The following is a 27117-nucleotide window of genomic DNA, read 5'->3' as shown; positions in this document are numbered from 1 at the left end:
TAAAGTACTTTTGACATATATAGCTATCAAAGAGGAGATACTGTACCTTTGGGGATTATGCACATATTTTGATATGATTACATATGAGTTCCAGTGATGCAAGTACTCTTTGTGGCGATGATGTAACATTACTAGTTGGTTCTAAGCATCTTATCTCTTGGATTGGATGCATTCATTTTCCCCCTCTCCCACTGGCATGTAACGTCCTAGTGTGAGTTCATCTGCAGCGCCGAGGTGCTTTCACGTTTGCTTCAGTGACACTGAGGGTATCCGTTTGCCTCTTATCCCGAAGAATCAGTCTACTCAACAGATTTTCCCTGGGATCAGTATTCCAGTGGCTCAACTGGCATCCGATGAAAAGACAGTTGAATGCATAAAGAGTAAGAGGGAAGATTGTCTCAATTAAAGAAAACTAAAGCTATCCTCTATAGGAAAGCACAGAGCCCGTTGTTATTTGAGGAGGGCCCTGGAGGAAGGCGCTAATGACCTTCCACACAGTTGACCCAATCGATGGCCAGGTTAAAAGCAGAGGAAGAGGCAAGGCAGTATCCTGGGAGCAGGTATATTAAGGGGATACCTCTGATGTGGGAAGTGTGTGTATTGTCATTACTTAATCCTCCTTTTAAAGTGTTCCGATCTTAACTTCACAGCAGCTGCAATCGATCAGCACATTTACATGTTTTAACTGAGGGCAAATGTTGGTTCTTGAGATGTGGTTCATGTTTTTCCAAACAATTATGGCTTTGCACACTACGTTGGTAGGAGAGGGTGAAGTAGAAACTATTCAATTGGTTGCAGTTTGCTATTTGTGCCACTAGATGTCACTACATCCAACACACTGACCTTTCAACAAATTCTTACATTAAGAAACTATTTTCATTCAGTTTTTGAGTATTTTTCCCTTTTTTTTTTTTTTTTTAAAGAAAAACTTTCAGAAATGGTCTAAAAATAAAGTTTCAGATCACACAGAAGATGACAATTTGGCATCTTTTTTTGGCAAAAGGAAGTGTTATAAAAACTCATGTCTGACACTTTGGTTTTTTTTTTTTATTATCTGCTCTGTGTTTTGCCAAGAGCTTAAAAAGAAAACTGCACTGGGGACTCCCCTCATGGTCTAGGGGCATGGGGGTGTAAAAGACCCAAGAGACCCAGCTGGCAGACTGACAGCCAAGCAGGAGGGTGTTTGAACCCCATGCACATGGGACATCTGATCAACTCCTGTGGGATAAAGCCATTACGGCAGAGCCAGTAAAGCTGATTAACTCTCTTGTGTCTCCACCGAGCCAGAGCGAGGCACAGCAGACATGCGCGATCAAGTTTGAAATAATGCTCTCATCAGTGACATGCAAATAAACCTGTTCTCAATCTAGAAAGGGGGAAAAAAAGAGGTTGCAATATTTTATGCTGCATTAATGCTTTGCCTGCCCCATCTTCATCTTAAAGGGTTAGCCTACTTTCAGAAGGGGGAAGGGAGATAAAGCTTCAATGAAATCTTAGTGCAAATACATTGTATTTTAAACTTGTTTCCATAAAAAAAAAAAAAAAAGGTCTAAAATCATTACTGATGGGTCTGTGTGACCCTGCTGTGTAGACAAGCTTAAAAATGGGGGAAATTACGGGGTTGAACTGTGCACTGCATCCAAGTACAATCTGCTCACATCATTACACAGACAGATGTAATTCTCTGTATCCCAAATCCAACAGGATTTTGAGCCTCTGTCAAAAACCACTTTGATGCCTTGACAGAAACAATGCATAATAAAATTCCACATGAAATATTTAAAAAAAAAAATAAAAAAATAAAAAAAAAAAAAAAAAGGAAGCAGGAGGGTGAAGCCAGCATCAATAAAAATCCAATCTTCAAAAGGTCAATTCAACAGAGGGCTGAAAGGAATAAACAGATGACATGATGGATGATCAAGAGAAATAGCCCAAATTTATATCTGACAAACATTTAGCCCGTAAGATGCTGACTTTTTTAAAAGCAATTACATAAAAACGTGCCCAAACCTAAACTTCTCCGTACCTTGAGGTAGTCATTTTCAGATCTCAAATCTTCTATTTCCCGCAGCAGGTCTTCCTCCGCCACATCCTTGGTGCCTGGCAGTTTGAATTGTGCGCTTGTAGAGGGTTTCTCCGGTCTGTGTTTGTCTCCGTGCGTCCCCGGAGCGCACTGAGCCTGAGACATGCTTCCCTTGGCGGCGGAAGCCTCGCTTGTGCGCAGCGGAGAAGCAGCTGTCGTTTCTGTCCGCGGAGGATTATCAGCAACCAGCTGATCCCGATCACTGGAGCCGGTACCGGACTCGGCGTCGCTGCTAGCGGCCGGTGCCGCCCTCTGTTCGTCCGACAGCGGCTCGGACGGGCAGTCCGACAGATCTGAGCTACTGTCGGTCTGGCTGACCCGACCGAGAGGCGCTCCGGTCGGGACACGAATCGGGGATCCATGGCTGAGAGGGCTCGGGGAGCCCGAGGCTAGTTTCCCCTTCTTGCCTTTGATGAGGACCGGACTGCTGGTGGTGTCCGGTTTGATGCTGGCTGCTTTGGGCTCAGCTGCTGCATGCTGGGGCACCTTCGTGGGCTTTTTCGCGACCGTAGACTTGGTGCTACTTTTCGCCGTGGCTGACTTCTCTTTCGTCCCGGTTGTATTGCGTCTGGAGCTGCGGTTTGGATGGGCTAAGGACACTGTGGTAGGCTGCTGCTGCTTGCTGAGTTTGGGGGATTTGGGGACGATGGCAGGTGACTTGGTGGAGCGGGAGTGCACATCCTTCAGGAAAGGTCTCGCCGGGGAAGGCGCTCGGTTCAGTCTCTTCTTCTCCAGCTGTTGGCTCTGCGGTTTGGTGTCGCTGCCAGAGCCATTGGAGCTCTCCATTATACACCGACACCAGGATGGGGATGAAGGAAACGTTCACGCCACAGCACCGCGGAAAATGTCAGGCACGCGCCACCAGAAAAGCAGCCAGGTTTCTTTACCTTCTTCCTGATCGGTTTATGGATGCGCATCCTGCGTCGTTGTGGGTGTTTTTTTCTTTCACTCCATCCTGACTGCATTCACCAGGTTGTCATTGTATTCCCCTCTGCCTGTAGCACCTTCAGAGAAAACGCTGCAATAAAAGAAGGATTACTTGCACGGACGGGATGAGTGACAGGTTGCATCTGCAGGGCTTGTTAGGCTCAAGTTGAGGAAAACAGGAGTCAGGCGGAGTTACATCGGATATCTTTTTCTTCTGTCGCCGGGGGTCTTCATCCTTCCTTCACTGGCTGTATATGTGTTGGGGCCCCCCGTGCCTCGTGCTCCTTCCTATCTGACATAGGAGATCTGCAATCGCTGCGGTGAGGCTCGACGCCCGTGATTTTCCTGCGGTGCGCATGCGCTGTTGCCTTCACAAGCACCCGAGCACACCCCTTGTTTTCTCCGGGACCGGGCGGGACAAGGTCTGGCACGCACTGGTGCGCATGTCCTCGTGGAATACACACTATTGGCTTTTCAACACATTACATAGATGTACTAATTGGGACAAATACACAACTCTTCAAGGAAATAGTTTTTCTAATAAGTGAAAGGTCTCTTCCACATCATCTTGGAGGACACCTGGGAGTCTGCAGGTCCCGTTTTTTTTTTTTCAAACACAGAAAAAAAGCTCAAGGACAAATAAAGAAAAAAAAACCTAGTAATAAATATAGACATCTTTAATTGCATTTCATTAGTTCAAGAATGCCACAAGTTATAAATACAACAAATCTGCCTTAATCATGCCAAAACGTTTCAAAGACTAATGACAGGTTCAATACAAAGTACAGTCTTCCATCTTAAAAGATACATGTTGCAAATAAAGGCAATCTTTTTTATTTATATTCAAAAACTGAGTAGTATAAGGTTTGGCTAATAAAACTAAGTCCACAGGGTTAGTGCTAAAAAGTCAAGGGGAGCAAAATGAATGGTTTCATAAAAAAAATTAAATGAGAAAAATAAAAACACACACACACCTATATAATTTTCTATATATCTATATATATGTATATATATCTATATCTATATATACATATCTATATATACATATCTATATATACATATCTATATATACATATCTATATATACACACCTATATATATATATATATATATATATATATATATTAAAAACATTCATGCTTCCAAACGCAGGTGATAAAACTGAAAATGTGGCAGATAATTTGTATGCAAAGTTATTTTTATTGCAAGATGTTTTTAGGTAAGGAGAAAAGCAATCTTTTTTATGAAACCGTTCATTTATTAAAAAGTACGTAATGTGCCATTTTTTTAAGTCCCCAGAAGCTGAAACTTATATAAAACTTCAACAAAAACAAGATATGTATAACAGATAGAAAGTCAGTTGGAGTCTTTTAGACCAGGTCCACTGAGGAGGCTTGTTGACCACTCAGACTCGTGTTTTTATCTCAGCATGTCACAACAGAACAGACACACTCACAGTGCTACACCGCTAATACTGCAATAAGTTGCAAACAAAAGATGGAAGTATAAAGTATTGTTAATGTCTATGAACACAGGAGGGATTACATTAAATTGTGCAAGCAAAGGGACATCAGTGTACTGGTCCATTGTAAGAAGCTAAAACTCAAAATTGCTGAAAACCACGTTATTTTCTTGAATATTGATTCATTTGAGCGTCTTAAGCACAAAACTGTCAGCAGGCAAAATGCAAAACAGTTAACAATAGACAGTGTATGTCCAGAGTCACTCTAGGTTCCAGTTCTCAGCTTCTGTGTTGCTACAGCAGCCCATAAGGGCCAAACTAAACACCAGCTCTATCATGAACTTTTTGCATTTTCCAACTGACACTAGTGTTTCTTTAATGTTTGGAAGGGAGGGTTGTCTGCAATCTGTAACTTTGCCACAAGATGTCACTACATCCAACACACCACAACTCAAAGCAAGTCTGTTATCAAAAGCATGTGCAGCTATGAGTCGATCAAAGTTTCCTGAGTCATTCAAGCTATAAACAAACCTTGCGCCCCCAACCCCTTCCAAAACCCTAAAGAGGGAGGAAAAAAAGCCTTTCCTCAGAAATATCTGAATTCAGAGGAAAAATATGAAACACTGAAAAGATATTATGAATTAAAACAAAGGTTCAAACTCTGTGTGGCAGCTTTTTACAATCTTATTTCCATCCGGTAAACCAGTAACACACAGTAACAAGACTACATTACCCATCTCTCCTTGCATCTACGTCCCGCTAACAGAACTGCTGAGGCAGCTGGTATTTTTGTTAGTGCTTAACATTTAACTTTGTGCATGTCGGCTTTACCAGAAAGATGGATTGTAGTGCAAAACATTACAAATCAAAACAATTTTTAATCTAGCCGTTTCCAGCCACTTCAATACTTTAAGGCAAAGCAATGTTAGCTTCAAGGATCCTCCACCATACGACCACCTGCAGCTGGCCACAAACGTCTGCACCTTGTCCAGTCATGACAGCAACACACCATATTTACATCATGTGCTTTTGTTTACCCCAAGTCAACATGTCACTGTAATAATACACATTAATAAGTCTATAAAACTAGTGTACCTGTAGACCCAGAGTTTAAACTGAAGTGGGCAGATGTGACATTTTGCTATTCCTTTTTATTTTTTTGTTAGAGTGAAGCAAGTGGGATTATAAACGAAAAGGGAAGCAAATATGATGCAAGGCCCTCAGTAATTTATCCCACTCAGAAAATGTGCAACTGCTACCAGGAGACTCTCTACCTGGAAGGCACCTGTGGGGTACAGCTAGCCTAACCGTCCGAGCAATGAGGTAGTCTGGGTCAAGAGGAAAACAACAGGTGGTGGGAGGAGGGTGCTTCTCTAGGTCGAAGTGTTAGTGTGCTGCAAGGAGGAGAAGAAACAGGAGAGGATAATACTGCTTGTTTGAGAGTCCATGCATCATAACAGCATCAGGCAATGACTCCAAACTGCTGCTGTGTGCTGCCCCCTGGTGGCCAGATGGGTACACTGCATGTGTGAGTGTGTGTGTGCTTTATGTGAAAAGGAGGGTTTTATGGGGTGGGGGGGGAGTCTCACTCTCAGCAACAGCGCATGCGAGGAGGGGGTAACTCCGGTGGCACTTCCGGTTCAGGCTGCAGAGACAGGACACTGTTGGAAAGCTCCTTATTGGGAACTTCCAAAGGCATCTGTGTGATGAGAGAGAAAGTCATGTCAGCTTGATGAAGCCGTCCCGTTCTGCTTAAAGTAGCAATACCAAACAACGTTTACAGACACAAAAAAAACCCCCAAAACATTAAAAATAAGTACAAAAAAGTCTGGTACTTTCACACATAATCTATCTGGGTCCGATAAACTCACACAACATGACAAATGTTAACTTCTAAGCAGATACTGCAGTTTATGCTGTTTCTTTTTCTAGTGGTTTTATAATGCAAAACCAATATTATGCCTGCAATTTTAGCATAATTTCAAAAGCTGCATCGTAATTAAACATGTCAACTGATGCAAACTGTCAGATACACAACCACAGGAACACAACTAAGAAAAATGTCAAATGTTTTTGATACATTGCAGAAAATGACGTATTCAAGTACGTACAGCATATTCTAGCAGTTCTTTCTCAAACAGAGTGAACAGTGAGTACCTACATTTAACTAGAAAGCTGAATATAGACACTCATGTGGCCTTAAACATGTTTAAAGCCACATGTTGGCTACTGGAACTTTACCCAGGCTGTAGTCCCAGTCCCGAGCCACCCCATGTCCACCACATGCATTAGAAGAGGTATTATCCCACAGAAAAGCCCCAGTCAGGAGGCAATCTGTTATAAGTACCCTGTATGTTTGAGCCTCTCAATATCTCCAACTTGCTGATTACCTCTACCGTTTTATTTCCAACTTTCTGTCTCAGGCATCCCAGGTTTTCACCATAACTCGTAAACCCTCTTTTTACCTGCATCGGTCGAGGAAGCAGCGCAGCAATCTTGAGAACAATATTCATTAAATGCTTTTGCATATTTTGCCGATATAAAACCATGCCTTTACTTCAGCACAACACTGGGAAAAGGCCATAATGCACGGTATGTTTCCTTCTTTTCAGTGTATCTTTCCTGATCTGTGTGTGCCGCAGCTTAAAGTATGAAGTCATTTCTCTGGTCTTCTCAGTAAGTCAAACGACAGTGGAAACCTGCCGTGGGAAGGAAATTTACTTCTTTGAAAAAGTCCTGAAAGATTGAAGCAGTTTTGTTCTCAACGCCACATCATCTTTTCTCATTTCTTTGTTTTGTCTAATTTCAATCAGGTTACCATTTACAGACAATTAATTGGATTCAGTTGAAGAAATATTCTCTGAGGCAATAAAACACAGTAATAACATAAACAGAAGCAACTTTTTACAACTTTAACGCTAGCAAAGACAAACCACTTTTGTGATAACTTTAAACATATAAATACGGTTTACAATCTTAAAGTAGTATTTTATGTTTAATTCCTTTTATTGTACATTTTATTGAACATTTTATTGTGTTATCGTATTGAATAATCTTCCTTTATCAGCTGAGGAACTGCAGATGCAAATTGGCTTGTTAGCTATGATCCAGCATGTTTACCTCTGTTCCTCTAGATCTTCATCAATATACACTATTCCTATCAAATAAATACATTTTCAAGATCTGCTATTAATAAGTCTACACCATGTGGGACTGAAAAGAAAAGTGAAGGATTAAAGTTATCTTGTCAATGCTCTACTGATTGTTCAGGGGGACCTCAGCAGCTTATAAACACATTCTTACATTTAAAAAAAAACAAAAAAAAAACAACAAGTAATTATACCACACTAACCTTGCTGAGGATGTCATCCACCAGCTTCAGGAAAATCTCATCCACATTAAAGTTATCCTTGGCACTAGCTTCGCAGAAGCGCATTCCACTTATCCGAGAGGCAAACTGTAAAATGATTAAGGTGACAGGAGCTTAGCGTCAGTAAAGAACATTGCAAATCACACCGCAGACGAAGGAATCCAACAACAAAGCGCAAACTTCCCACACAATTAGAAAGCGAGTTAATAAAAGCTCTGTGAGCTGCAGCTGTGCCAGATGTAATCAATGTCACATGTAGGACGAAGTAAGTCACGGCCTATGATGAGGGATGATCCACCTCTGTGTTCATATTAAAGAAAACTTGTCGTTCTACATTATGTGCTGGTGATGTCAGACTGTGTTTAGCCCACCCTCTCTCCTTGTTGTCTGGAGATGATGCGATCAGTCTCACAGTCCAGCTTGTTCCCAACCAGCAGGAGCTCTGCTTCTTCAGAGGCGTACTGACGTGAAACAGAGCAGAGCAGACCAACGTCAGCAAAAATCTGCCATTTCAATAAATGAGGTTGATTTTAAACATTTTTCAGGTCATCCCAGGTTGGTGGAATGCAGTCATTTAGGAGCTAAAAGAGATTTTTTCCCCTTTCTGTAAATACAGTCTGTGACATCGAGATGAAACTTTCCATTACTAAACAAATAGTTTCTCGTTACTTCAGACTGCAAGTTCAACTGGTTTAAAGGAAGAATGATGAGCCAACACCAACAGCTCAAGTAAGTCACAATAACAAGCTAAAAAAGAGCACTGTGCAGTTCTGACAAACCTAGCAGCAAAGGTAAATGTCGCTACCAACTAAAGCAGTAGTCTCGAACCCATCTGGGGGCCGCCTTCATGCAGCAACCACAAAGCCGTGGACCCCTCCCCTGAAATAATGCTTGGCTCTGTGCTTTCCTGAGCCATCTTGTCACTGTAAATGCTACGTTCTGGAAGTCATGTCCTTCAATAACACAGGTTAGAATAACCATCAGCTAATAAACTGCACCGTGGTGTTTCATTCATGAAATGATAACCAGGGTAGAAATGAACTACTCCACAATCACAGGTCCACCAGTTCACTGGTTCAACTAAACCGCACCATATATAAACCAAAACTTACTGGATGCTCAAAATGTGACCAACCAAGAAGGGTTTTTTTCCATTTATTTAGGAAAATATTGTTGTATAGTGAATTTTGATGACCCCATTTATTCACTTTTAGAACCTGCTTTGAACAAGGTTGGTGAACATGATCTTCATTTTGGCAATCACACAAGCTCTGTATGGTCAAAGCCGTTTGCTCTTTAAAGTCCCCATTTGTGGAGTTAGGGGCCTCAGATTGGGAATCAATAAACTAAACATCATTTCATGCAACCATCACAGGGACGTACAAGACATTTAAAAGCTGTTTTTTTATTGCAGGTTCCAGTGTTGGTTTAGCATGTTAACTAATAACTGAACACTTTTATTGGCTGTACTGTACAATCACATCACAGATGGTCCTTCTGATGTGTGAAGTCTTCACTTAGAAGCTACAGCTATAAAAAGCTTTAATATTTGCTGTTATTATATTATCTACCTTGTCTATCATTTTCATCCACTTGGGAAGGTCGTCAAACGTTTCTTGTTTTGTTATGTCATAAACGAGCACGATTCCCTTGGCTCCTCTGTAGTACGCTGATGTAATGCTGTTGAACCTCTCCTGGCCTGCAGTGTCCCTGGAAGAAAAACATTTGACCAAATAATAAGTCATGTGAGTAATGTCACACATTTCCTTAAATCACAAGTGGGTGATTAATTAATTCTATCTATCTATTATTCTTTACAGATTACTTTTACTATATTAATTGAGAAAGAAAGACCAAAACCAAAAGGAGGAAATTAAAATCAGTTCTGTAGGATCTTGATGTCACGGATAAACAACTAAAATGATTTTCCAAAGAGTTTGTAGTTTCCTCGAGACAACAATGAATCACTCAGCGTTTGAGCTAAATCTGGTGGTCACATCCTCATTATCTGATATTCATTCCCATTTAGAAATAGTAATTAAAAAAAAAAAACACAAAAGAAACAAGAAAACTGAAGAGATTTGTTCCAAAATGAGACTTTTTCAGTCTGATTATACACAGTTATGAATTGATTGTTCAAAGCTTCACTGATAAAGCACAAGCTTTATAAGTTATTAATAAAAACTAAAAAATTTCTGGAACAAACATAAGTCTCTGAAATGAATCTGCTGCATTTAGGAAATGAACTCCTCAGTTTTCCTGATACGACTCTGCCAATCAGCCAAGCCTGGATTAAAAGCATGACAAGCATTTGAGCGGCAGACACAGTGCGGTGTTACTGTACCTTCAGCCAGCTAGCCTCTCCCTTCCCCCTGTGAGTCACAGTCAGCCTTATGAGCAGAAGGGTGGACAGAGACAGCAGCACAGTGGCAGGGTTAGGTAATGTGTGGACGCAGTAGCAGTGGAGCTTAATGAGAACATTTCAACACGATGACTGCGATCCTGATCGGACAGATCGAGGACGGCTAGAAGAGCGTGGTCAACATGGGCAACATGTGGTAAAGGGTGGAAGTGATGTGGGTTGATGAGAAGATGGAGGGGTGTTAGTGAGCAGGACAAACGTGTTAGTGAAACAAGCACCGGATTTCACACATTTCAGCAAAGCACCATCACAAAGTAAATGCACAGGTCTTCAGATCAAGTGAGAGTTTCCACATTTTGTCATGTTTCAAATCTTAAAATAGATGCAGTTTTTCAGTAATTTTTTATTTTTTTTTTACACAAGTCTCCATGGTAACACAACAGAAAAGGTTGGATCTTTAGTGAATTTCTAAAAGCATTGTATGTTATAATAATATGTGAAAGAATTATTTACACAAGTATGCAGCCCCAAAACTAATGCAAGTTTTACATCTTAAACGTGTTCAGCACTTTTTTTCAGTAGACTTGCTAAAACAAGTCTGCAGCATCCTCCGAGGCTTTCAAACTATTCAGAACCGGTCCAGTATCTACCTCCAGGGGAAGGGAACGAGGCTGAAACTGCAACATCAAGGAATAGCATGATCCTTTCGGGTGTGGTGGACCACCGTTTCCTTCCTGAGACAACGTAACTAGAATAAGCTAGTTGACTAAAAGACAGTTAAAAATATACCAGACTTGTCTCTTTCTGTTTAGTTACTGGTATCAGGTCAAGAACCTCCATGTGAAACATTACAGTTGGAAAAAGTGTTTTTTTTTTTTTTTTTTAAAGCTTTAGAAAGAAGCCACATAAATCTAAACAGAAACTAATGTGTGCACCAAGCTGCTGTGTTCCCATCAACACCATCCTGAATGTTTGTTTAAAAAAAGGCTTTAGTTACTGACTAAATGCTTGCTATGCCAACTGCAGTCTTAGCTGTTCCTGAGACTGAACAAACTTATCAAGAAGGAGAAAACTGGAGCTGATTGAGTTGATCTCTGCATGAGATGCTGAAAACTCTGGAAAAAGCCTCAACTCGGCTCTGGTCGAGACTGAATCCATCTTTCCCTCTGTCCCGGTGAATCTCTCAGCCCCCGTTGCAGAACATAATGACGCTTCCATCAACATGTTTCTGAATGATTTATGTGATGTTGCTGGATTCAAACTTTTTTTTTTTTTATTTAGAACTGATGAAGGTTACTTAATGTTGTATATTTAAATTAAGAAGCATTTTCTCGCATCCCTCCTCCAAGCCTGGATGCAAACATTTTTGTTTTTTGAACTGGACGACTGTAAGTACACCGGAAAGAAAAAAAACTGGATGCATTTTAACAAGTCTGAAAGATCACATAAGGTGGAGCATGCGAATCTTCGAAATTCACTGTACACCAGATTGATTTTAATAGTTCATTTTGATAGTTTTTATTTAATGTTATTTCATTTTCTGTATTTCTTGTTTTAATTCTAAATTTTGCCTCCTTTTTTCTAGTGTTTTATTGTTTCTGTAAAGCACTTTGAATCACCCTTTTGCTGAAATTTGCTAAATAAATAAAGCCTTCTTTGTCTTACACAGAAGCAGTTATGAAGCCTTCCTGACGTACCTTTGTTTATTGGTTTTCTATTACTGGTAGGATAGTAAATATGTTCAAAATGTGATTAGAGTCTAGTTGAAGTCACAAGACAGAAGTGAAGACATAACAGAATCAAACAAAACCTTGTTAGTCCACACATTGCCGATTCCTAAACATCGTTTTAGAATAATAACGAAAGAAAGTCGTTCAATCTCATCATCAAGTTGCAACAGTAATACTAATGTAATGTGACTTCACTGACAGCTGTTATGTGGTTTAATATTAAGTGGCTTTTAAGGGTATTTTAACAAAAGATGCAGATTTTTCTTGTGTTACTAAGATTTTCTATGAAATCTGGTAACTGAGTGCAACTAAAATCAAAATACTAATTAATTATGAACACTAACAGTCAGTTAAGCAGGAGTGTCAGGTCGGTGATGGTGGAAAAGCAAAGATTTCATCAAAACAAGAACAGCTGAAGCACATGCAAAAGTTTAGAGAACAACTAAGTAAATATTTAAATGATAGCTTCATCAGGTGGGTATACCATATTCAGAGGATCAAGCTGTTCACACTGCAGAAACTGCTTGAAACCTCACTGATGTCCTTCCTTTAATAACCACACAAGCTGAAACCTGCAGCCCAGAGTCTGGAAAAGACATCTGCAAGACCAGCAAAGTTTCATCTATACGTATGATTTAGTTTCATGACTCTTAGAAACATTAAAACAAGAATGGTAATTAATTTTAAAACGCCATAAGACTTTTTTAAAATCCGTTTTCCAATATATGTGTGTACGAATAGTTATGGATTCATACTGGAAGAATAAAAGTAAATGTAAAGGCAGTTAGATACTCTAATTAACCAAGAATGAAAGGACTTGTAATGTCAGAAAGCATGAAGATGATTGCTGTCGAGGAGGCTGGAAAAATTTTTAAAAACAATAACGACATTAGACCTCCCGTGGGCTCACCATCTGCAGGAGGAGCCGTAGGGGTCGGGTGCAGTGTGAGCTGGGCGGCAGCAAGGGGCGGGGACCCTGGCGGTCCGATCCCCGGCTGCAGAAGCTGGCTCTAGGGACGTGGAACGTCACCTCTCTGGTGGGGAAGGAGCCTGAGCTTGTGCGCGAGGTTGAGCGGCTCCGGCTAGATATAGTTGGACTCACCTCGACGCATGGCTTGGGCTCTGGAACCAGTACCCTCGAAAGGGGCTGGACTTTCTTCCACTCTGGAGTTGCTCATGGTGGGAGGCGCCAAGCAGGTGTGGGCATTCTCATCAGCCCCCAGCTTGGTGCCTGCATGTTGGAGTTTACCCCGGTGGATGAAAGGGTAGTTTCCCTCCACCTCCGGGTGGGGGGACGGGTCCTGACTGTTGTCTGTGCTTATGCACCGAACAGCAGTTCAGAGTACCCACCCTTTCTGGAGTCCTTGGAGGGAGTGCTGGAGGGTGCTCATTCTGGGGACTCCATTGTTCTGCTGGGGGACTTCAATGCTCACGTGGGCAATGACAGTGAGACCTGGAGGGGAGTGATTGGGAGGCATGGTCCCCCCCCTCTGAACCAAAATGGTGTTTTGTTATTGGACTTCTGTGCTCGTCATGGATTGTCCATAACGAACACCATGTTCCAACATAAGAGTGTCCATATGTACACCTGGCATCAGGATTCCCTGGGCCGCAGTTCGATGATCGATTTTGTAGTCGTATCGTCGGACCTGCGGCCACATGCCTTGGACACTCGGGTGAAGAGGGGGGCGGAGCTGTCAACTGATCACCACCTGGTGGTGAGTTGGCTCAGGTGGTGGGGGAGGAGGCCGGTCAGATCTGGCAGATCTGGCAGACCCAAACGTGTTGTGAGGGTCTGCTGGGAACGCCTGGCTGAGTCCCCCGTCAGAGCGAGCTTCAACTCCCACCTTCAGCAGAGCTTCAACCATGTCCCGAGTGAGGTGGGGGACATTGAGTCCGAATGGGCTGTGTTCCGTGCCTCTATTGCTGAGGCGGCCGGCCGGAGCTGTGGCTGTAAGGTCGTTGGTGCCTGTCGTGGCAGTAATCCCAGGACTCGTTGGTGGACACCAACAGTGAGGGATGCCGTCAAGCTGAAGAAGGAGTCCTATCGGGCCTTCTTGGCCTGTGGGACTCTGGAGGCAGCTGATGGGTACCGGCGGACTAAGCGGCATACGGCTTCGACTGTTGCCGAGGCAAAAACTCGGGCATGGGAGGAGTTCGGCAAGGCCATGGAGAAAGACTTCCGGACGGCTTCGAGGAGATTCTGGTCCACCATCTGGCGACTCAGGAGGGGGAAGCAGTGCTCCATCAATACTGTGTACAGTGGAGATGGGGAGCTGCTGACCTCAACTCGGGACGTAGTGGGTCGGTGGAAGGAATACTTCGAAGACCTCCTCAATCCTACCAACACGTCTTCCGATGAGGAAGCAGAGCTGGCGGACTCATTGTACTATTGTGTACAAATAGTTATGGATTCATACTGGAAGAATAAAAGTAAATGTAAAGGCAGTTAGATACTCTAATTAACCAAGAATGAAAGGACTTGTAATGTCAGAAAGCATGAAGATGATTGCTGTCGAGGAGGCTGGAAAAATTTTTAAAAACAATAACGACATTAGACCTCCCGTGGGCTCACCATCTGCAGGAGGAGCCGTAGGGGTCGGGTGCAGTGTGAGCTGGGCGGCAGCAAGGGGCGGGGACCCTGGCGGTCCGATCCCCGGCTGCAGAAGCTGGCTCTAGGGACGTGGAGCGTCACCTCTCTGGTGGGGAAGGAGCCTGAGCTTGTGCGGGAGTATGGGGTACCGGACCCCCTTGTAAGGGCTGTCCGGTCCCTGTACGACAGGTGTCAGAGCTTGGTCCGCATTGCCGGTAGTAAGTTGGATTCGTTTCCGGTGAGGGTTGGACTCCGCCAAGGCTGCCCTTTATCACCGATTCTGTTCATAACTTATATGGACAGAATTTCTAGACGCAGCCGAGGTGTTGAGGGGATCCGACTTGGTGGCCTCAGGATTGGGTCCCTGCTTTTTGCAGATGACGTGGTCCTGTTGGCTTCATCTGGTCGTGATCTCCAGCTCTCGCTTGAGCGATTCGCGGCCAAGTGTGAAGCGGCTGGGATGAGAATCAGCACCTCCAAATCTGAGAACATGGTCCTAAGCCGGAATAGGGTGGATTGCCCTCTCCGGGTCGGGAGTGAGGTCCTGCCTCAAGTGGAGGAGTTTAAATATCTCGTGGTCTTGTTCACGAGTGAGGGAAGGATGGAGCGTGAGATCGACAGACGGATTGGTGCGGCGTCTGCAGTAATGCGGGCTCTGCGCCGGTCTGTCGTGGTGAAGAAGGAGCTGAGCCAGAAGGCGAAGCTCTCGATTTACCAGTCGATCTACGTTCCTACCGTCATCTATGGTCATGAGCTGTGGGCCGTGACTGAAAGAACGAGATCTCGTATACAGGCGGCTGAAATGGGTTTCCTCCGCAGGGTGGCCGGGCTCACCCTTAGAGATAAGGTGAGGAGCTCGGTCATCCGGGAGGGGCTCAGAGTAGAGCCGTTGCTCCTCTGCATCGAGAGGAACCAGTTGAGGTGGCTCGGGCATCTGGTCAGGATGCCTCCTGGACGCCTCCCTGGTGAGGTGTTCCAGGCACGTCCCTCTGGGGGGAGACCCCGGGGAAGACCCAGGACACGCTGGAGGGATTATATCTCTCGGCTGGCCTGGGAACGCCTCGGGATCCCCCCCGCAGAGTTGGCAAATGTGGCTGGGGAGAGGGAAGTCTGGGCTTCCCTGCTTAGGCTGCTGCCCCAGCGACCCGACCCCGGATAAGCGGCAGAAGATGGATGGATGGATGGATAACGACATTAAGTGTGCAGAGCCGAGGCCCTATCAGGAGCTTTTGTTAGTGTGACCTGCACGGTGGTATGAGAGGAGGAAACACATGGGGGAGGACAAAAGAGCAGCACTTTGAACCAGTTACTCACCATATCTGTAGTCTGATCTTCTTCCCTCTCAATTCAACCGTCTTGATTTTAAAGTCAACCCCTGAGATGAATCACAAACATGTAAACAATGACATTTACATATTTCTGCTGCTGCTTCTGCTTTCAGTTAAGAAAACCAGTTAATATCATTGGCCAATTAAATTTTACCTCAATTTTGTTTTTTTGTTTGGCTATATATTCAATTTCATAAAAAACTGCAGGTTTTTTTGCGTCAAAATAATTTTTATGCAGACCTGAATGACTTTCAAACTATTTAATCCTTGACACCTGATCAAAGGAGCATCATATCAGCGAGCCATGGCTGTGTCATGGGAATGACCAGGCACAAAATGGCTCTCTGGCACAGCTGCTGCTTGTGTGTGCGGCTATTTTAGGATTGGACACTTCCACTGGCTGCTGCAGTGGTCACAGGACTGTTTACCCAATTCCACCCACAAATATCTCACTTCTTTATACTTAAAGGCAAATGAACAAAGCACAGCATATATATTTATATACATCAAGAGAATATTTTCTTTAATTAGAAAAGATACTAGTTATACATAATATTTTATGTGAAATAAATTTAGGAATATGGAAAATACAACTGGAAATGACTGCACTGCTTAAATAATAGAAACAGACTGACCTTTGTTACATTTGCGTACCCAGAAAAATGCTGTCCTGAAAATTGTCTTCATTTAATAAAATATTCAGTTAATTACAACCCTGCCATGTAGGGTACAACAATGCCATATATATATATATATATATATATATATATATATATATATATATATATATATATAAAGATGTAATGGAAAATTCAGAAGTCACTTCGTAGCAGCATGACTGACTGTAACAATAACAGTGTTATTGTTTGAGTTAGCTCAAGTTAGCCTGCCATGACTATCCTTTTAACTTCTGTGTAGTTCTGTTAACCAGTAAACTAAGAGCTGAACGTCTCCTGTTCTCACCTACGGTCGACTTGCAAGCTTCGCAGAAAGTGTCGTCGGTAAATCTTTCCATAAGACTGGTTTTTCCAACACCACGGGAGCCAATGATTATAATCTGTAGTTTAAAATCAGCGGGTCTCGGAGGCATCTTCCTGCGGCGTGACTGAGCCCCCATCGCGGGGGACGAGTTCGCGGAGCCCCCGCCGCCACCGGCGGCCCTCCGCGGTATATCATATCTGGGATCCATTAGTAATTCCACATTTGTTCTTACAGGAAGAACAGACAAATGCAGATTAAAAGTTAAATAACAGATGCAATTTGCGAATTCTAACTTTCTTTAGCGTATGAAGAAGTTTGGGAAAGTTTGCTGCTCGCCGACAGTTGTTGTTGTTCAGCCATTAGAGAGCGCGACCGTCGTGCGTCATTTCCGCTTCCGGTCACAATAAAATTTTTATGTGGATTTTTTTTATTTTTAATTGATAAAGCATGTCACTGAATTATATCCAAATCGGTTCAGAAGAGAACAAGTAGTTTTATCATTAAAAAGGAAAACTTCTATGAAGGATATCCTATGTCTTTGTAACAGTTACAGGACAAGTTCAACCTTCACAGAAAACATTTTTAACTTTGTGCAAATAAAGAGCTGCATTTTCCCCCAGGTTTAAACTATCATTGAAACTTCATTATACGCAACTGAACAATTTACTGAAAAAACAACACCTAAGCAGTAGATGTCAGCTCTCCAACTTATACGATACAGTATTATTAGGCTTAAAAGAATGTTTGTATCTCTCTGCACTGAAAAGATGTTTAACTAGACATGGGTGCAACATACTGTACAATGTATGTTTTCATTCTTAAATTTAACCCATAAGGGCCTGATGCAGACTGTTACAGTATAAGAGTTACATAACTACTTTTAAACTTTACCAATTTGTTCCTAATATACCCAACACTTGCATTAAGAAGTTGCAGCCAGGTAACAATTTCTCCTCCAGGAGTTCTAAAGGAGATCCTAGTCCTGCTATACATGGGAAAATATCCATTTTTATTATCCATCAAAAAAGGAAATGCTTTAATATGTTTGAATACTTTCAACAAGGGAAAAATCAGAGACACAACTTTCCACAGTAGATTACAGAAAAGTCTTTTAGTTTGGCTTTAGAAAAATTTGCTTAAATAATAAAAGAGTGAAGTACTAAGAACTGGATAGGGATGGAAGCCTGTACCAGATTTAGTCCAATGTTTGTGTTATCTGTGGCATAACTAGAGCATGACATTAGAAAAGGGAGGAAAGCAGAATGACCACACTTTTAAATAACTACCTGATTATGGGATGGGTTATCTTACACATATGCATATATTTCATAGTTTATTATTTCTTATTATTTATTTTACAAAACGGTCTATTTATTCATCAATGTATTATCTTATTTTTGGTGTGTGTGACTTGCTAAATGACAGCTTCTTTATTGGTTTCCCAGTGTGTATAAATTTTAGTGGGATATGTGTATATGTTTTTCAGATAGGAAGGTAAACACATCGATTGTCCTTCAAATCATAAGTGGACACAAGTGTCAATCACGGACAGGAATAATTTTCACATGTTTACTAGTTAGTTTAAAAAGAGCAAAAAATTGAGCTCTTTAATAGTTATGAGCACACAAAGATTTAAACTTCCATTATGCACCAAAGGCACAACTGCAAAAAAAAAACATACCTTGAAAATTGCAGGAATAGTCCTTAACTTAACCAAACCCAGTGACATTTCTTCTTTTTTTTTTTTATTTTTTTATTTTTTTTTTTTACAATTATTCAATGATGACATATTTTGACACCCTTTGTTCTGTCATCAGGGTTAGGTTTGCTGTTCTATTTACGGGTGCATGCTGCTTGATGATGTATTTACTTAAAACTATAGTAGACCACTCTGACTTCCATTTCAACACTTGGCCTGGATCTTTCTAATAGAAATGAGCACATTTTCCCTACATTTCAGTTTTTGTTTAGTTTTCTCTGGGTACTCCCACATCTTCCACAAACAAACATGTCAGATTTGTTGGTGCGACTAAATCAAACCCAAACAATTCACAGAAACAAAAGCAAACCACAGTGGTGAGTAGACCACAACATTAAAATGTCAACATTTCAATCACATTCAAGTAGTTCGCGTTTTCATGTGTAATTTGTCCTCAGCGGCATCCTTAGCCTGCGACATTGGATGACGTATCAGAAGAGGCGGAGCTCCTGTTAATCCAAACATCGACAAAAAAAAAAAAAAAAAAACTCAGCCATTTATCGATAATAAATTCGTTTTACCCCCAAAATTAATAACCAGTATGGCTGCTCAAAAGATAAACGAAGCTCACGAGCACATAGCTAAAGCGGAAAAATGGTGAGTCGCTTTATTTCAGCGAAGAAAACACAAATTTGTATCTACTGATTTTAGCTAGCTTTAAGGCCACTGTGGCATTTCTATACAGAGGTTATGCGACATAAAGTAGGGATGGTTGTGTCATGATTATAATGGGTAATTTAGTTGTGGAACATTTCTTGTCATGACTAACTCTGGGTGTTTTGGTCATGTTGTTGATTCTGGTTGTTTCCAACTCATCGTGATGTTTCTGCAGCTTGAAGACAAGCCTGACAAAGTGGAAACCTGATTTTGACAGTGCTGCATCAGAATACGCCAAAGCAGGTGAATCATAGGTCTTTACTGGAACTGAAAGCTGGAGTAAATACTTGGCAGAATCCCACGTTACTGAGAATTGATTTGTTTCTGTTTACAGCTGTCTGCTTCAAAAATGCAAAGCAGTATGAACAAGCAAAGGATGCCTACCTGAAGGAAGCGGAGTACCACACAGAAAACAAAGCGTATCCTCTGCTCTGCAAAACTACTACAATTAGTCAACTGAGCCAAAAGAGAACTTTGCAAGAGTCTTGATTTTCTTTTCTTTGTATGTTGTGAGGAAAACTGAAGAAGAGTGCAGTGAAACTTGCAAGCATAAATGAAAATTCAACGTGTAAGGCTGTTACAGTTTTCTAAGTTGTAACATGCTTAAAAGAAATATTTGCTTTGACAACCGTTGTCCTTCAACACAGTTTGTACACTCTCAGACAACCTTTGTTGAAATTTCTTTCAGGAATAGTTCTCCAGGCTTCTTGAAGGACATTTTAAAGCTCTTCTCTGGACAATTGATGTCTTTTGTTTTGTTCTCTGTCAAGTTGATCCCACAACCTTTGCTTTTGTGATGCAAAGATCTGGGCTCTGTAGAGGATCCATCACTCCATAAACCTTCTTACCAACTATTTTCAGCAGGTTCTTGTGAAGTTGTGGCATACCTCTGTTTTTTCTTCGGTTTTCTTACCTTAGAAAGGCTTTTAGACAGCCATCCTTCCCTATGAGACTTCCATTAGGCTTCAATGAACAGCAGATGGATAAACTGAGAGTTAACCAACAAAAATACATCATTTGAAAATGTTCAGGTGAAAGCTGTAAATAAAACTTAGTCAGTGAAAGCAACATAAGTCCAAAGAAAAAATGGAAAATTATTAGTTAAGACCAAATATTAGGTTGTTTAGAAACAAAACATAAAGAAATGAGCGATGGCTCAAGAATTCTGTAATGTCTGTAGACTTGAAGTGCTCAAATATTTTGAGCCCTTTGCTTCACATTATCTTTTGTAAATAATAAGCTGTCCATATTTTTCATGTGATAATGTGAGTTTAGACCAGGGGTGCCCATTTCTGGTCCTGGAAGTTTTCTATGTATCCCTGTTCCAACACACTCAAACTAATCACTCATTGTGCAGAACGTCATGGGCTGTTGGATCCATTTATTGTGTGTTTAAAACAGGGATACATCAAACACCTGCAGAAGAGCAGATGAATAGATGGTTGCACGTGATGTTACCTCAGGCTAGGCTACACAGAGTATGTATTTGGTATTTGTCATGTCATAAAATTAAAAACACAAGTAGGTTTATTGAATCATTATAGTAAAAAATCCTAACCAGTTGCACTACTGCTGTACTCATTCAGTTGTTTCCTTAACCTGCTATTCAGGCTTTTTCATGCTGCAAAGTGAGTATCCTCATATAAATCTGATTTGATTGGATTAGATGAAAATGTAAAACCCTTGTTTGTGTTTAATGTTTCTTTTTCCCCTCAGGGCTATTGAGCAGGCAGGCATGATGATGAAGGTAAGTGCTGCGGTGAGGACTGTGTAAAAGATATGAAAGCAAGTTATCTGCACAGCTTTTGGTACTTGTCTGTATTTTTGCTGCACCAGGAACAAAAGAAAATGCCAGAAGCCATCCAGTACATAGAGAAAGCCTGCATGATGTATATGGAGAATGGGACTCCTGACACTGCAGCAATGGCTCTGGACCGGGCGGGAAAGTAAAACTGACACCTTATTTTTTTCTTCTTCCTACATTTTACAGATGAAAGATGTTCGCATTTTAACGCAGCTGCTGTTACTTGTAGCGCTGGTTTGGTTGAAATATGCATGTTGTAATTCATGCTTTGTTTGTTTTGTTTTTTGCTTTTAAAAATAGCTGTTTTTGTTTTGCTGCATTTCCCAAATAAATTGCTCAGCCGACTTTCTTCTAAACTAAATCCCTTTTTATCTCCTCAGACTGATAGAACCTATAAACCTGGAGAAAGCTGTTGACTTGTATCAAAAGGCAGCTGGTGTGTTTGAGGTGTGTTGTAGTCAGCAGAAGCAGAATAACCTTCTTCTGACTAGACTGGGCTAGAGGGATATAGAAAATGGATGTTTTTCTATATAACTCAGCTCGTATGTTCTTGTTTTCCTGCTGCAGAATGAGGACCGCCTGCGTCAGGCAGTAGAACTGCTGGGAAAAGCATCCAGACTCCTCGTCAGGTTAAAAAGGTAAAGGATGAGAAGTTTTTTCTTTTTTTTTTTTTTTTTAAATACATGTCATTTTTTTCACTTTTCTCTGTGCTTTTTTTTATTTTTAAATGTAAATAATCTTGGGAAAATACATCACCTAATCTTAAACAACCTGCTTTCTGGTCTCCTCCTTCAGGCTGGATGAGGCTTCAGTTGCCCTGCAGAAGGAGAAAAACATGTACAAAGAGATTGAGAACTTCCCCATGTGCTTCAAGGTGGGTCAGCTTGTTGTTTTGTACTTTAAATAAAACTTAATAAATTATCAGAATAATTTCAAATGTAGGTTATTGAGCCTCCTCTCAACTGCCTGATTGACTTATGTTCCTCAGCCCATTTATATAACACAACGGCATTAATCTCTACTCTGAGCTACCTATTTGAGAATAAAAATGTGGATGTGGAGTTGTTTCCAAGTGAACGATAAATACACTTTTTTGTTAAAAGATTTCTGAAAGATTTCTGTTAAGTCACAGCATCACAGAGATACTTCTTAACAATCAGAGAAAGCTTCCTGGATTATTTAACAAGTATATTGAAAATTTGATTCTCTCATTCCTCAGAAAACAACTGCTCAAGTGCTGATTCACCTTCACAGAGGCGACTATGTGGCAGCTGATAAATGTGTCAGAGAAAGTTACAGGTATGACAGTTCAAAACAGAAAACGTCACGTTTTTGGTCCAAGCATCTGTTGGGATTTTGTGGTTTCTTTAAGACTATATTCATGTGTCGCACTGTTATCACATAAACCAAGAATCATCACATGACGTGTTGGTTGATCTCCACCAGTCTGCCAGGCTACAGTGGTAGTGAGGACTGCGTTGCCATGGAGACACTACTGCAGGGCTACGACGAGCAGGATGAGGACCAGGTCTACCGCGTGTGCAATTCACCACTGCTAAAGTACATGGACAATGATGTGAGTACCGCTGGCACAAAGTAGATGTAGGTACTTGCACCAAAACGAGCCAGTTAAATCCATTCCCATTTCCAGTTATAGCGTTTTAACCCTTGGTGTTTAATGGTTACATTATATGGATTAACAGTGCCGATGGTAGATGTAACAGTTTGTAAACGTGTTGTTGTAAATAAAGAGTGAACTCAGCTTCCAGTCAGAACGGGATATGATGAATCCCTGCTTGGACAACTGAGTCTTCTGATGCTGGACTGTGTGTCCAGTAAACACTCTACAATCACACTTAAAGCCAGATTATAGTGGATGTTTGTGGTTATTTTGACCAGAACACAAAGGACTAAAGTTAGCAAAACTCCACCTGTATTGGAACAATATACATCTGTTTTTGTTGTAACCAGCATGATCTTTATTTGTCGGTTTCTTTGATCAATCTGCGAGTTATTTTTCTTTAGTTTTTATATATTTTATCTGTAGACTATAAGAATACCTGTGAAGCATTAAGCTTTTTTCAGTCTGGATCTAGATAACAAAGTGTTGCTGAGCAACATTTTTACCGAAAGCTGCCATATGAAGGTGTTAAACTTTCAAAGTTCAGACAATTCCACCCAGCATGCCTTGCAGCCTTGCCAGGTTGGTGTTAGGTTACCTGGTTTGTATTTTCCATCTCCACAGTTTGACCTAAGCCAAATCTTCTACTTGACATTGTCAATCTGTTTTTCAGTGATCATTTAGCCCTTCAACTAGACCTGTGGTCACCAACTCCAGTCCTTGAGATTTACCATCCTGCAGGTTTTCTATGTTTCCTGTACAACAATGATTGAAATGAAAAGATTCTCCAACAACCTGTCCACAAGCCATTGATTTGAGTCAGGTGTGTTGCAGCACAAGAAAACCTGCAGAATGGTCGGTCTTGAGGACCAGAGTTGTTGATCACTGACTCAAGTATGAGAAATAGTTGACCACAGCTCCCCAATATCTCCCTCTTTAAAAAATAAAAAACTGGCCGTTTCCTTGCAAATCAGTGAGGTACAGCCTAAAAAGAGGAATGTGAGTGGCGTCATGCGGACAGCCTTTGACTTGGACTGCAGTTGATGACGGGCATCCTTGTCCTGCTCTCTCGGAGATTGATTGTGAGCATGAGGTTCACTCTTGCCAGAATTTGTGGTTGAAAACAACAACAAAAGCAACATCATCATCAGGTGTACTGAAAGACAATAAAGATGTGGCTCACTGATGTCAAGGGCCGTTCGATAGGAAAAGGCAGGTTTGTCCAGTAGCTGAAAGGACTCTGTTGACCAGATTTGACATGGATAGACTGCTGGACCACTCCACTTGTCACTGACATCACAAGAGCACAACAAATAGATGAGATTATGAGGTCTTCATCTCATAATCTGTTTTTTTTTTCCCCCTGTCCATTGTATTTGCTCTCAGGTGGGCTTTTACGTTGATGCTAACACATTTCCATCAAATGAATTAGTCAAAAGTTGCACTGCTCTCCATCACATCACAGTTAAAACCACAGGGATGAAGTTAACACTGAGCTTCTTTTGAATCTGATGACACATTTTCTCCCTGTCAGTACGCCAAACTGGCCATTTCCCTGAGGGTACCCGGAGGAGGAGGAAAGAAGAAGGCTGCTGCTGCTCCACAAGGTGGTGCTGGAGGGGCGCCGGCTGCTGCAGAAGATGAGGAGGATGACTATGAAGGAGGGCTGTGTTAGTCTTCAGTGTCGACTCTGCTCTTCTGCTGTCACCAGTACATCCTTTGTATGTGTGTGAGCTGGAAACGTCGTCAGCTCTGACGGCTGTTTGACCTCTAATGTGCAGAAGAAAAAAAAACAACCCACAGTTATAGTAGGTGTTGCAGAAAAGTCGACATGAAGCCTTTTAATTTCTTATTGTTTGAGGTTGATCCTCAGCCTGTTGTATGTACATGATCTATTATTTCTCATCTGTGAAGCTGTACATTTTGCTGTTATTGTGGGTAAAGTGTGAGATTACTGTAGGTATATTCAAATCAGAAATACTCTTAATTATATATAATGAGTTGATGGGTGTATAAGTGTTTATTTGTACAGAGTTAATTCAAATCAGTATTCACGGCTGCTGCCTGTTGAAAATGTTACTGGAGCAATATGCAATCACATCAATGCATGTCTGAAGTAATGAAATGATTAAATAACATGAAATCTGCAAGTAATTTGTCAATATTCATTCTCAAAGATAATACTGTTGTCTTTGGCAAAAGCATAAAAAAGAATGAATAATGCAGCTTTTAGTCAAACGTAGACTGATTTTTGCCTGTCTACCTCCAGGTGTATGCTACTTTAACATATAAACGGTCCTTGCTGTGTCTTTATTTCCCGTTCAATCCTCAAATAGGAACAACTAAGACTTAAAAGGGACCATGCAGAAAGATTTTATGTGCATTCCCAACATTAATTCACCTTATTGTTTGTGTTAGTAAACAGCAGCTTTCTGGCAGGAAATTTAAAATAAGAATAAAAAATATCTAAAAATCAACTACTTAAGGTGATAAAGGGACTGTTTACATTTCTTATTTATGATGTTGTTCACTTCTTGTGTAGATTTCCGAACTGCACACGCATCAATAAACGTTTCCGTTGTGTCCCACTTGATGGTTTGTGTACATTTTCTTAAACAAGTTAGCAGACAGATTTTCCATATCAGTGAGTCTAACAGCAGCTGCAGATGTCTGCACCAAAATGGCCTGACAGACATGTAATGACTGCATAGCTTCCTACAAGCTATTTATCTTTGATGAGACTAATGCTTTCTCCCCCTTAAGCGATGTTTAATGCTCATACATTCATATGCTTTTGTGATGCCTCCCATCCTAAATGAGTCTGCAATGCATGTGTGCATTAGCAGGACTTGACTTGTGAGCTTTACCACTAAGTGGGAAAAGAAATATACAACTCTTTGTTTTATAAGTTATTCTAAGTGTCTTAACAGAATGTTGCATTAGTTTAGGTGATCAATTAATAATCTAAAAATAAATTAATCTCTAAAACTTACATTTCTCTGTGTATTAAAATCAGTATTGGTTTATAACTACGTTAAGATCAAACAGAGCAAATGACTGATTTCCTGAGGGTTTTAATAATGGCTATAAAATTAAGTTGTTTTTTTTTTTTTTTTTTGGTAAGACACAAACTAAAAATAAACACGGGAACGTAATTTAAAAATATTTGTTACTGCGATAAAACTCACCCTACAACATTTAATACAGTGATTCAGTGATGTCTGAAGTGGGCCTTTTTATCATCAGGCTTTTACTTTACTCACTGCAGGTTGAAAATGTCCATTCATCCCAGTAAGCTGTGACACCAGCCTGCTGAATCAAACCAGAATGAATGAATTAAGAATGTGGCAGCCTGCTGGTTTTGTTCTTTTGTTAGAAATGAACAAAGATCACTCATCAAATATTGTCCTTGCAGCTTCCAAGCGATAAGGGAGGACTGGGCGTCTGTTACCTTAAAAAATGTCAAGTCGGTGCCCTTAATGAAAGATTTAGTTTGTTTTAGAAAATGGAAATTAAATCGATGAAAAGTTATTAAAAGTAACTAAGTAACAATAAAACAAGTGTCTTGAAGGGCAATGAGGCAAAAAAAAAGGATTATCTGGAGTAAGAGCACTAAAATGGCACTACTGAACCTTGGCAGATATTCTCAGTGGCATGCCACCTATTGTGAGCTAATTCAGTATCCATCTTGCATCCTACCTGTACTCTGAGCTCTCTCTAGCCAGTAAAAGTCAGTCTGAGGTTAACTCCTGTCTCATTGCTCTTTCTTTCCCTCTCTTCCTCCAGTAATGTCCTCTTGCTTTTCTTCGATGAATTAGCCACAATGCCAGTTTAAAAACAGCCATTGTGTTGATATCCAGTTACTGGTGTGTGACGTGGTGCCATAGATCAAAATTCATTTGTAAAGGGAGGCCAGCAACCTGGAAAAAAGTTGTGAGGTGATGTACAGGCTTATGACGCTGCTGGGGAATGGCTACACCTGGAATGCACATAATAAATGTCATGGCACCATCTAGTTGTGTCAGAAACACATTTTTATGGTTTAAAAAAAAAAAGCCTAACGATCCTGTTTACCTATCACTTGTACACCAACTCTTTATGTTTGGAATTAAACCAGCATTTTTTATTTGACCAAACTCTGTAAAACTGAAAACACTAACCTTAGATAAGATATAACAAAAACCATATTACAAGGGGGAAAAAAAATCTGATTTTGAGATGGGTTATCTTTTTTTTATGACCTAGTATGAACTACAGGTCATGATTGGAACTGAGCTTTAAATCGTTTAAAAGTTCATTCTCCTTGCACCACATGGCAAGACTTATATAATAAAATAATAATCTATTGATGTTTATAATAAAGCATTATTTGTTAATCTACATTAGAAAAAGCTGTTTTAAAAAAGTGCCTCCTTTACGACCTGTCACATCATTTTGTGCC

General features: G+C 41.0%; 3 protein-coding genes across 3 annotated transcripts in view; 1 reads left to right on the top strand and 2 right to left on the bottom strand.

Moving 5' to 3' along the window:
• The window catches only part of mtcl1 (microtubule crosslinking factor 1), a gene marked incomplete at its 5' end in the record, with an annotated part of 79736 nt that extends 76867 nt beyond the window's left edge, over positions 1 to 2869 (bottom strand). The window contains one exon of the mRNA XM_079243428.1: positions 2027 to 2869. Coding sequence (XP_079099554.1) covers positions 2027 to 2869 — 843 coding nt within the window. The remainder of the gene's footprint in view (positions 1 to 2026) is intronic.
• Positions 2870 to 3703: 834 nt separating this feature from the next.
• rab12 (RAB12, member RAS oncogene family) lies at positions 3704 to 17198 on the bottom strand. The gene is made up of 6 exons (XM_079243429.1): positions 16818 to 17198; positions 15841 to 15901; positions 9413 to 9551; positions 8213 to 8302; positions 7824 to 7928; positions 3704 to 6170 (listed from the first exon to the last, which is right to left on the bottom strand). Exons 1-6 carry the CDS (start codon positions 17041 to 17043, stop codon positions 6063 to 6065), a joined length of 729 nt encoding a protein of 242 aa, XP_079099555.1. The 5' UTR covers positions 17044 to 17198; the 3' UTR covers positions 3704 to 6062.
• Positions 17199 to 19046: 1848 nt separating this feature from the next.
• napgb (N-ethylmaleimide-sensitive factor attachment protein, gamma b) lies at positions 19047 to 25168 on the top strand. Its single transcript, XM_079243069.1, has 12 exons — positions 19047 to 19191; positions 19427 to 19494; positions 19586 to 19670; positions 20862 to 20879; positions 20968 to 20998; positions 21088 to 21197; positions 21436 to 21502; positions 21623 to 21693; positions 21851 to 21929; positions 22275 to 22354; positions 22502 to 22631; positions 24211 to 25168. The coding sequence occupies exons 1-12, from the start codon at positions 19136 to 19138 to the stop codon at positions 24349 to 24351; spliced, it is 936 nt and encodes a 311-aa protein (XP_079099195.1). The 5' UTR covers positions 19047 to 19135; the 3' UTR covers positions 24352 to 25168.
• Positions 25169 to 27117: the final 1949 nt, after the last annotated feature.

The sequence above is a fragment of the Telmatherina bonti genome (genome assembly GCF_933228915.1).
Source record: "Telmatherina bonti genome assembly, chromosome: 7".
Taxonomy (NCBI): Eukaryota; Metazoa; Chordata; class Actinopteri; order Atheriniformes; family Telmatherinidae; genus Telmatherina; species Telmatherina bonti.
The sequence above is the reverse complement of the archived record's forward strand: the minus strand, read 5'-3'. Positions and strand labels throughout refer to the sequence as shown.

Bases quoted from the DNA above. Each gene is read 5' to 3' on its own strand.
- rab12 (XM_079243429.1), bottom strand. From the start codon at position 17,043: ATGGATCCCAGATATGATATACCGCGGAGGGCCGCCGGTGGCGGCGGG. The intron at 9,552-15,840 runs GTGAGTAACTGG...TTTTTCTTCCAG, and splicing joins AAGATCAGACTACAGATATG to GGACACTGCAGGCCAGGAGA. The intron at 6,171-7,823 runs GTTAGTGTGGTA...CTCATCACACAG, and splicing joins TGGATGACATCCTCAGCAAG to ATGCCTTTGGAAGTTCCCAA.
- napgb (XM_079243069.1), top strand. From the start codon at position 19,136: ATGGCTGCTCAAAAGATAAACGAAGCTCACGAGCACATAGCTAAAGCG. The intron at 19,192-19,426 runs GTGAGTCGCTTT...ATGTTTCTGCAG, and splicing joins ATAGCTAAAGCGGAAAAATG to CTTGAAGACAAGCCTGACAA. The intron at 21,198-21,435 runs GTAAAACTGACA...TTATCTCCTCAG, and splicing joins GCTCTGGACCGGGCGGGAAA to ACTGATAGAACCTATAAACC.